This window comes from Saccoglossus kowalevskii, unplaced genomic scaffold (assembly GCF_978046115.1).
Source record: "Saccoglossus kowalevskii unplaced genomic scaffold, keSacKowa6.1 SCAFFOLD_511, whole genome shotgun sequence".
NCBI lineage: Eukaryota > Metazoa > Hemichordata > Enteropneusta > Harrimaniidae > Saccoglossus > Saccoglossus kowalevskii.
Window position 1 is genome coordinate 1 of NW_028188856.1, and position 11,314 is coordinate 11,314.

The 11,314-nt window shown below is 31.1% G+C and overlaps 1 protein-coding gene across 1 annotated transcript; it reads left to right on the forward strand.

Moving 5' to 3' along the window:
- The first annotated feature begins 136 nt into the window (after window positions 1-136).
- LOC100375704 (protein O-mannosyl-transferase 2-like) lies at window positions 137-9,877 on the forward strand. The gene is made up of 4 exons (XM_006826060.2): window positions 137-297; window positions 1,096-1,236; window positions 5,884-5,983; window positions 9,652-9,877. Exons 1-4 carry the CDS (start codon window positions 246-248, stop codon window positions 9,755-9,757), a joined length of 399 nt encoding a protein of 132 aa, XP_006826123.1. The 5' UTR covers window positions 137-245; the 3' UTR covers window positions 9,758-9,877.
- Window positions 9,878-11,314: the final 1,437 nt, after the last annotated feature.

An 11,314-nucleotide genomic window follows, 5' to 3' on the forward strand; every position in this document is an offset into this window, starting at 1 on the left:
AAACAAATTGTCTTGTTAAATATCCTGGAGTTCACTTTATTGCAAAATAATCCTGTGGAGTTATTTTTATGTAGGATTTTTAAGTAGATAAAAAAATATATATATATGTGAATTGTTTGTTTTTGTTGCAGGGTCAACGATTTTCTGGTGTGAATGAAACTGATTACAGAGTGTATTTATTGGGAAATCCTGTAATTTGGTTGGCTAACTTGTTTTGTCTATGTGTATACATTCTATTAGCTTGTATGTATGCTGTTATTGCAAAAAGAGATGTAACAGAGAAACTCAGCATAGAAAGTGAGTTTCATTAAAATTTGTTTACTTGTACTTATTATGACCATTCTTGAGATGAGATGGCGTCCTCTAAAACTACTAATAGTCACTACTATAAAACCATTTATTTTCACTGCATTTAATTTCATCGTTTTCAGCATATTAACTGAGTTTTAAATTAACGCATTAGCCAATGAAACCATGAGTTCTATTCTTATTTTATACATTCACATGGGTTTAATTTAGCAGCTGTTACAGTGAAAATAGCATAATTAAAACCAAGTGAATAAATAATGCAATGATTATTTCAAGGCAGAAACTACTCTATTAAATTGACTGAAGAATTCAAGCCACTAAATATCTGTACAACTGTTTTCATATTTTTCAAAGGTAGAAAGTGCAATTAAATGTTTAAGTGCTCAACAATAATTAGTCGTTTGGACACAGTGACCTTTTGTGCATGCCCATAACATTAAAACTTTTTATACGATACACATGCACATCCATTCTCTTCATGATCTGATTTAAGATGGCTGAGTTAAAATTCCTCAAAATTTCTGCAATTCCCAAACCAGATCTCAGCCAATTATAGATGGATTCTGTTCAAACTTGGTACATACATTGGACATTATGGGATCTTGGTACAAATCATTTTGTTTATCAGATCAGATTCAAAATGGCAGATGGTTATCATATTTATATTTTTTATCTGTTTGTGTGAATAATGTGTGCAATGTGTAGGTCACTAATACAACGAATTAATTATAATGTCGCAGCATTGTATGTGATCATCTACAAATAATTTTATGATTTTATTTACAGGCTTGAAAGAAAAATTCCTCTTCTCATGTAATTGGTTTTTATGTGGTTGGGCACTACATTATTTTCCTTTTTATTTGATGCGCAGAGTTCTGTATTTCCATCATTATTTTCCAGCAATGCTTTATAGCAGTATGTTGTCAGGTATGGAACACACAATGAGTGAATAAATGTGAATGAATGATTATTGGATAATATGTGAATGGAGGATTATTGGCTAATATGTGAATGGATGACTATTGTATATTATGTGAATGGATGACTATTGGATAATATGTGAATGGAGGACTATTGGATAATATGTGAATGGAGGATTATTGGCTAATATGTGAATGGATGACTATTGTATAATATGTGAATGGAGGACTATTGGATAATATGTGAATGAATTACTCTTGGATAATATGTGAATGGAGGATTATTGGCTAATATGTGAATGGATGACTATTGTACAATATGTGAATGGATGACTATTGGATAATATGTGAATGGAGGACTATTGGATAATATGTGAATGAATGACTATTGGATAATATGTGAATGGAGGATTATTGGCTAATATGTGAATGGATGACTATTGTATAATATGTGAATGGATGACTATTGGATAATATGTGAATAGAGGACTATTGGATAATAAGTGAATGGATGACTATTGGATAATAAGTGAATGGGTGACTATTGGATAATATGTGAATGGAGGACTATTGGATAATATGTGAATGGAGGATTATTGGCTAATATGTGAATGGATGACTATTGTATAATATGTGAATGGAGGACTATTGGATAATATGTGAATGAATTACTATTGGATAATATGTGAATGGAGGACTATTGGATAATGTGTGAATGAATGACTATTGGATAATATGTGAATGGAGGATTATTGGCTAATATGTGAATGGATGACTATTGTATAATATGTGAATGGATGACTATTGGATAATATGTGAATAGAGGACTATTGGATAATAAGTGAATGGATGACTATTGGATAATAAGTGAATGGGTGACTATTGGATAATATGTGAATGAATAACTATTGGATAATATGTGAATGGAGGACTATTGGCTAATATGTGAATGGAGGACTATTGGATAATATGTGAATGGAGGACTATTGGAAAATATGTGAATGAATGACTATTGGAAAATATGTGAATGAATGACTATTGGATAATAAGTGAATGGATGACTATTGGATAATATGTGAATGAATGACTATTGGATAATATGTGAATGAATGACTATTGGATATTATGTTAATTGAGGACTATTGGGTAATATGTGAATGGAGGACTATTGGATAATATGTGAATGGATGACTATTGGATAATATGTGAATGAATGACTATTGGATAATATGTGAATGAATGACTATTGGGTATCATGTCAATGGAGGACTATTGCATAATATATGAACGCGACTATTGGGTAATATGTGAATGAATGACTATTGGATAATATGTGAATGAATGACTATTGGATAATATGTGAATGAATGACTATTGGATATTATGTTAATTGAGGACTATTGGGTAATATGTGAATGGAGGACTATTGGATAATATGTGAATGGAGGACTATTGGATAATATGTGAATGGATGACTATTGGATAATATGTGAATGAATGACTATTGGATAATATGTGAATGAATGACTATTGGATAATATGTGAATGAATGACTATTGGATATTATGTTAATTGAGGACTATTGGGTAATATGTGAATGAATGACTATTGTATAATATGTGAATGAAAGACTATTGGATAATATGTGAATGAATGACTATTGGATAATATGTGAATGGAGGACTATTGGATTATATGTGAATGAATGACTATTGGGTAATGTGTGAGTGAATGACTATTGGATAATATGTGAATGAGACTATTGGGTAATATGTTAATTGAGGACTATTGGGTAATATGTGAATGGAGGACTATTGGATAATATGTGAATGGAGGACTATTGGATAATATGTGAATGGATGACTATTGGATAATATGTGAATGAATGACTATTGTATAATATGTGAATGAATAAGTATTGGATAATATGTGAATGAATGACTATTGGATATTATGTGAATGGAGGACTATTGGATATTATGTGAATGGAGAACTATTGGATAAAATGTGAACGAGAATATCAGATAATATGTGAATGAATTACTATTGGATAATATGTGAATGAATGACTATTGGATAATATGTGAATGAAGGACTATTGGATAATATGTGAATGAATGACTATTGGATAATATGTGAATGAAGGACTATTGGATAATATGTGAATGAATGACTGTTTGATAATATGTGAATGAATGACTATTGGATAATATGTGAATGAATGACTATTGGATAATATGTGAATGGAGGACTATTGGATATGTGAATGAATGACTATTGGATAATAACTGAATAGGGGACTATTGGATAATATGTGAATGAATGACTATTGGATAATAAGTGAATGGAGGACTATTGGATAATATGTGAATGAATGACTATTGGATAATATGTGAATGAATGACTATTGGATAATATGTGAATGGAGGACTATTGGATATGTGAATGAATGACTATTGGATAATAAGTGAATAGGGGACTATTGGATAATATGTGAATGAATGACTATTGGATAATAAGTGAATGGAGGACTATTGGATAATATGTGAATGAATGACTATTGGATAATATATGAATGAATGAATGACTATTGGATAATATGTGAATGAATGACTGTTTGATAATATGTGAATGAATGACTATTGGATAATATGTGAATGAATGACTATTGGATAATATGTGAATGGAGGACTATTGGATATGTGAATGAATGACTATTGGATAATAAGTGAATAGGGGACTATTGGATAATATGTGAATGAATGACTATTGGATAATAAGTGAATGGAGGACTATTGGATAATATGTGAATGAATGACTATTGGATAATATGTGAATGAATGACTATTGGATAATATGTGAATGAATGACTATTGGATAATATGTGAATGGAGGACTATTGGAAAATATGTGAATGAATGACTATTGGATAATAAGTGAATGGATGACTATTGGATAATATGTGAATGAATGACTGTTGGATAATATGTGAATGAATGACTATTGGATAATATGTGAATGAATGACTATTGGATAATATGTGAATGAATGACTATTGGATATTATGTGAATGGAGGACTATTGGATATTATGTGAATGGAAAACTATTGGATAAAATGTGAACGAGAATATCGGATAATATGTGAATGAATTACTATTGGATAATATGTGAATGAATGACTATTGGATAATATGTGAATGAATGACTATTGGATAATATATGAATGAATGTCTATTGGATAATATGTGAATGAATGACTATTGGATAATATGTGAATGGAGGACTCTTGTATAATATGTGAAAGAATGACTATTGGATAATATGTGAATGGAGGACTATTGTATAATATGTGAATGAATAACTATTGGATAATTTGTGAATGAATGACTATTGGATAATATGTGTATGAAGGACTATTGTATAATATGTGAATGAATGACTATTGGATAATAAGTGAATGGAGGACTATTGGATAATATGTGAATGAATGACTATTGGATAATAAGTGAATGGAGGACTATTGGATAATATGTGAATGAATGACTATTGGATAATAAGTGAATGGAGGACTATTGGATAATATGTGAATGAATGACTATTGGATAATAAGTGAATGGAGGACTATTGGATAATATATGAATGAATGACTATTGGATAATATGTGAATGAATGACTATTGGATAATATGTGAATCAATGACTATTGGATAATATGTGAATGAATGACTATTGGATAATATGTGAATGAATGACTATTGGATAATATGTGAATGAATGACTATTGGATAATATGTGAATGAATGACTATTGGATAATATGTGAATGAATGACTATTGGATAATATGTGAATGAATGACTATTGGATAATATGTGAATGGAGGACTATTGGAAAATATGTGAATGAATGACTATTGGATAATAAGTGAATGGATGACTATTGGATAATATGTGAATGGATGACTATTGGATAATATGTGAATGGATGACTATTGGATAATATGTGAATGGAGTACTATTGGATAATAAGTGAATGGAGGACTATTGGATAATATGTGAATGAATGACTATTGGATAATATGTGAATGAATGACTATTGGATAATATGTGAATGAATGACTATTGGATAATATGTGAATGGAGGACTATTGGAAAATATGTGAATGAATGACTATTGGATAATAAGTGAATGGATGACTATTGGATAATATGTGAATGAATGACTATTGGATAATATGTGAATGAATGACTATTGGATAATATGTGAATGAATGACTATTGGATAATATGTGAATGAATGACTATTGGATATTATGTGAATGGAGGACTATTGGATATTATGTGAATGGAAAACTATTGGATAAAATGTGAACGAGAATATCGGATAATATGTGAATGAATTACTATTGGATAATATGTGAATGAATGACTATTGGATAATATGTGAATGAATGACTATTGGATAATATGTGAATGGAGTACTATTGGATAATATGTGAATGAATGACTATTGGATAATATGTGAATGAATGACTATTGGATAATCTGAAATCTGGGAGTGTAGATTCATTTAATGAGACTACTTTGACAGTGAGAAGTCTGCATTCACCATCTGTCATTTTAATACATTGATAATTCTATCTTTTCATATCTATAGGTATATTGATTGACCATATTTTATATCGACTTGATTGGTATTTTAAATGTCCTGTTTATAAAGTATCTTTTATGGGAATAATTTTTGCTATTTTCTTCAGGTAAGTTAGTGAATTATTTAATGGGTGAGCTTACTTAGATCTTACCATGTACATGTCAATTTCCCCATTCTGTGACATTCACTCTCCAAATTAAAAATCCAGCTGAACTTTTGCTATCAACCATCAATATATGTTAAAAAAGAAGTCAAGGCTAACAACATAATAATAACAACATAATAATCTCCGATAAAAGAGCTCGCAAATGTAAGGACATGCAGTTTACAGTTTATTTATATAACTTTTCATTCTCTAGATATTCAAATATCACCAGTATTATGTCTTGATTCTTCAGCAAAGGATTATGGGTGAAGTATGACATCATATCCTGTTGTCAGAAATTGAGAAAATGATTTCATCTATAACTTCAAAAGTTGAACTTCAAATTGGCTGAAAGTTTAGAATATGGTAGCATACATATTCTGGTGCAAATCATGCAAATCAAATAGTTGTCATGGAAACAGTACTGAAAATATTAATTTTTGTGTTTTTCTACCAAATGCTCAAATTTCCTTATATTGTATACAATTTACGGATGTGAGTAGGTTATGTAGGTGATATATAACCTGTCGACCACAAAAAGGGGACTAAAAAGTGTAATTCTATTTTTAACGACTAAAACAATGATTTTTGCCTTTCCTGTATGTAGTGTAGTGTGGGAAGGTATAGTTAGGGGAAGATGGCGTCATTGTAGTTGTTGTTGGTGTGACTTGTGGGTGTGATAACTCAAGTAATTTTTACACGATCGGTTTCAAATTTATGTATGTTATAAATAAACATGCAAAGATGGCCAAGTTCACTGTTGGTCAATTTTGCTTGCATAATTAATACGAGCGGGCTACTGATTGGTTGTCTCTTGTGGGTGCGATAACTCAAGTAATTTTTACCTAATCGATTTCAAAGTTACATATGTTATAAACAAAGGTGTAAGGATAACCAAGTTCAATATTGGTGCACTTTACATGCATAATTAATGATATGTAGTAATTATTTTTTCAGTTAAAACATAATTGTTGTGAAAGCTTTGTTCAGTTAAAGAAAGTAATTTTAGTGTTTTGAAATTCAATCCTCTTAATCTGTATCAGGATTTAACGAGAAAATCTATGGTGTAGAATTTTCAGAATTTTCCATTGTTGTGTGATTATGTATACATTTTCATCTTATTGGAACCAGTGCCATCTGAAGTTCATTATAGAGAAATGCCTTTGTTTTTACTCTAGTTAATATTTGACCTTTGTGTGAAGTCACTGTATGGTAATTAGATGTGTTCAAAGTTTATTTTCAAACACATTTGTCAGTTTATACTTTGAGCAGTAATCTTCTCAATTAACCTGCATTGGGTTAATTTTGTACTATGTGTATCATTTCATTTCCATTGTGTGACTTGAATATGTTTTTCCATTTTATTATAATGAGGGCCATCTGGAGTTTATTATTAGAAAATATTCAGACTATTGAGTTAACTTTTCACAATTATATAAGTGTCATTCCAATATTATCATTATTTAGAATGCCTCAACCTAAGAAAAGTTTTAGACTAAAACGCGAACAAAATCGTAAATACTGTACATGTAGGAAAAATGAGCATGCTAGTCACAGCCTCAACAGTACAGTAAACAACAAAACCTTGAAGTAAGTAGTGAAGTATTTCCTCAGTCAGGTAATCATGTAGAATGTTGTTACCCATAAAATTGATAATCTTATGGATCAATTAATGAACAAACTTAACAGACTAATGAATCAAAGTGAAATATCTTCAAATGTAATGCAATTACTAAATCAGTTTCACCTGTATCAAAAGAATATTGTGAGTACTGATTGGATAGTTGTTATAAATGAACTCCCTGGTGCTAAACGTAAAAACCAAGGTTATTGTCAATCAGAGTCAAGAAAAAAAATATCTCACAACTGGAGAAGGAAAGATATTCAAGGAGATTAAGTAGGGAAAATATAGAACAATTGGAAAAGGAGAAAAATGCAATGAGATTAAAGAGGAAAATTAGAGAAGGAGAATGCGATGAGATTAAAGAGGAAAAATATAGAACATTTAGAGAAGGAGACAAATGCAATGAGGTCACATCACATAATCAACACCCCTTTCACAAATTTATAGCTTTGAGTGATATTTGGTAGTAAGAAATGAAAATTATGTTATAAAATTTCACTATTTCAAGAATTTAGCCAATTCTTGGTATCAACTTAACCAGTTGTATCAACTATTCCCTTGTGGGCAAAGTTTCAACAGTTTTGCTATGTTTATTTTATTTATGTTTGTGGCAATATCTTCTCTTTATGTGCATTTATAACATTCTAATTTCCATTACTATAATGATATACTTGAGTTATATACACCCCTGAAAATTTGAACAAATTCGCATCAGTATTTCTCATGGATGAAAGCATTTTCTCAATTTTTCACAACAGTGGATATGATGTCACACTTTACCCACAGTCCTTTGCTGGAGAATCGAGATGGCAGACTACATAATATTGGCGATAGAAAAGTGATATACAAAAACTGTAAATTGTATTCTCCTACATTTGTAGAATAGTATTTTATAAGTAGGAACATCTTATTTTTTGGGTTCCATAACTTGTTTCAAAATGGCCAAAAACACTATATCATATACCAATAAATCAAACATTTCTCAGACGTGCCTGAGTCTATATTATTCAAAAATCATGCATTAGGGTTGATTTTTTGTGTGATTTGATTCCGAATGTGACTGGTTGTCTTATGGGTTTTATTTTCATGTGTCTTTAACTATGTCTCAAACATTGTCAAACATTGTCATGGCAATCTTTATTCATTACCACATTTACTTGATTAGGTTACTTGTCATTCAAAGCCATTAAGCAGATTTCTACATCACAAGACTAATTGGTTCACTTGTTGCTAAAAAGGATATCACATGTATCTATGTGACTAGACAAAATTCGTAAATTAATTTGTCTTGTAAAACAACTTATCAGAAATCTCAAACTTATGGCTGATTGATCAGAAAATTCAGACAAACATACTGACATGTTAAATTGACATATTTTGATTTAATTACACACACTAAATCTAACACCATAAATAATTGATTCACTGGACATGATCTTATTAGACATTCAGTCTGTCACCATGATTCACTGATTGCTAATATAAACTTACACATGTATGTCAGCCATTTTCATATTGATGTTTTCCAATATATATTCCATCTTTGATATCAAAATCATATATTATATAATATTATTGTATTAAGTTTCTCTTAAGTTTATCTTAAAATGTGTTCTAGACATAAAATGAAAAAAACATTCTCTGTGCACATGTAAACCATTATATTTTGAATAAAATCTACCAAATTACAATGGTTAAGGACTGATGACAATGAAACTATTTCAACGATTTTTTCATAGAAGAGCGCTAACCTTGCAAAGCACCACAACAAATGTAATTGTGAATCAGATAAGAAATTCAAGGGTTATTTTTGTTATTGTCCAAGATGGCCTACAAATACATGAGTAATATTGCTATGATTGTTCCTTACATAATAAACAGATATCATACCAGAATCATGTCAAAAACATTAACAAGTTTACCTATAAATTTATTCTTCCAAAACGATACCTTGTATTCATGACTAAGAAAAAAATTATAATTTTTACATTATGTTTTTTTTCAGCTTTTATTTGTTTTGCCCTTTATCCTATGGAATGCATGGTCCAATGTCTGATAATATTAACAGTACAATGGCAAGTCTGAAATGGATGGAGTCATGGGAAATATAAAGAATTAAAAAACTGTACAATTTTCATTCATTATGGATTACTTGGATGTATGTATGTAAAGTTGATGTATTTGTTAGGATTTAAACCTTGCACTGAGTGAAATTAAAATTGTTAACACAAGTGCTGTGATAGTGTGTGCAGTTGATTGAACATTGTCATAGTGTAAGGCCTGCTTACACCGCACAGGGGGTTCTTTTACTGCTAGTATGGTGTAGACAAGACAATAGTACTGGAAATGAAATACACATACACCAAAATATTGAGTTAAAGCTCCTGGCTTTAATACCTCTCAAAATAATTACAAGATATAAAGCACAGATAAATACAATGAAAAGAGTCACTAAAATAAGGGACGACAATCAATGGCTTCTACAACACAACAACAAAGTAATACAGGAGTCTTGCTTGCAAAGGAACGCAAGTATTCTGGAGGGCACCGCTGAAAGCATGAGATCGCCGAGCAGTTCATACAAGTCTCACAGAATGATGGTTGTAGCCTGTATCACTTTTCACACAAGATCTTGGCAGCAAACACTGGATACCAAGTTGAAATGATGGACCCCAAACAGTCTGTCCAATCTGTGGGCTAGAAACATTGTACATGCAAAAGGTAGAATACAAACTAGCATGAGTGAATGTAAAACATTATACATGCAAAAGTGGGCTAGAAACTGACATGAGTGAATGTAAAACAATGTACATGCAAAAGGTGGGCTAGAAACTGACATGAGTGAATGTAAAACATTGTACATGCAAACGGTGGACTACAAACTAGCATGAGTGAATGTAAAACATTGTACATGCAAAAGGTGGGCTGGAAACTGACATGAGTGAATGTAAAACAGTGTACATGCAAAAGGTGGGCTAGAAACTGACATGAGTGAATGTAAAACAATGTACATGCAAAAGGTGGACTACAAACTAGCATGAGTGAATGTAAAACATTGTACATGCAAAAGGTGGACTACAAACTAGCATGAGTGAATGTAAAACAATGTACATGCAAAAGGTGGGCTAGAAACTGACATGAGTGAATGTAAAACATTGTACATGCAAAAGGTGGGCTAGAAACTGACATGAGTGAATGTAAAACATTGTACATGCAAAAGGTGGACTACAAACTAGCATGAGTGAATGTAAAACATACATGCAAAAGGTGGGCTGGAAACTGACATGAGTGAATGTAAAACATTGTACATGCAAAAGGTGGACTACAAACTAGCATGAGTGAATGTAAAACATTGTACATGCAAAAGGTGGGCTAGAAACTGACATGAGTGAATGTAAAACATTGTACATGCAAAAGGTGGACTACAAACTAACATGAGTGAATGTAAAACATTGTACATGCAAAATGTGGGCTACAAACTAGCATGAGTGAATGTAAAACATTGTACATGCAAAAGGTGGGCTCGAAACTGACATGAGTGAATGTAAAACATTGTACATGCAAAAGGTGGACTAGAAACTAGCATGAGTGAATGTAAAACATTGTACATACAAAAGGTGGATTACAAACTAGCATGAGTGAATGTAAAACATTGTACATGCAAAAGG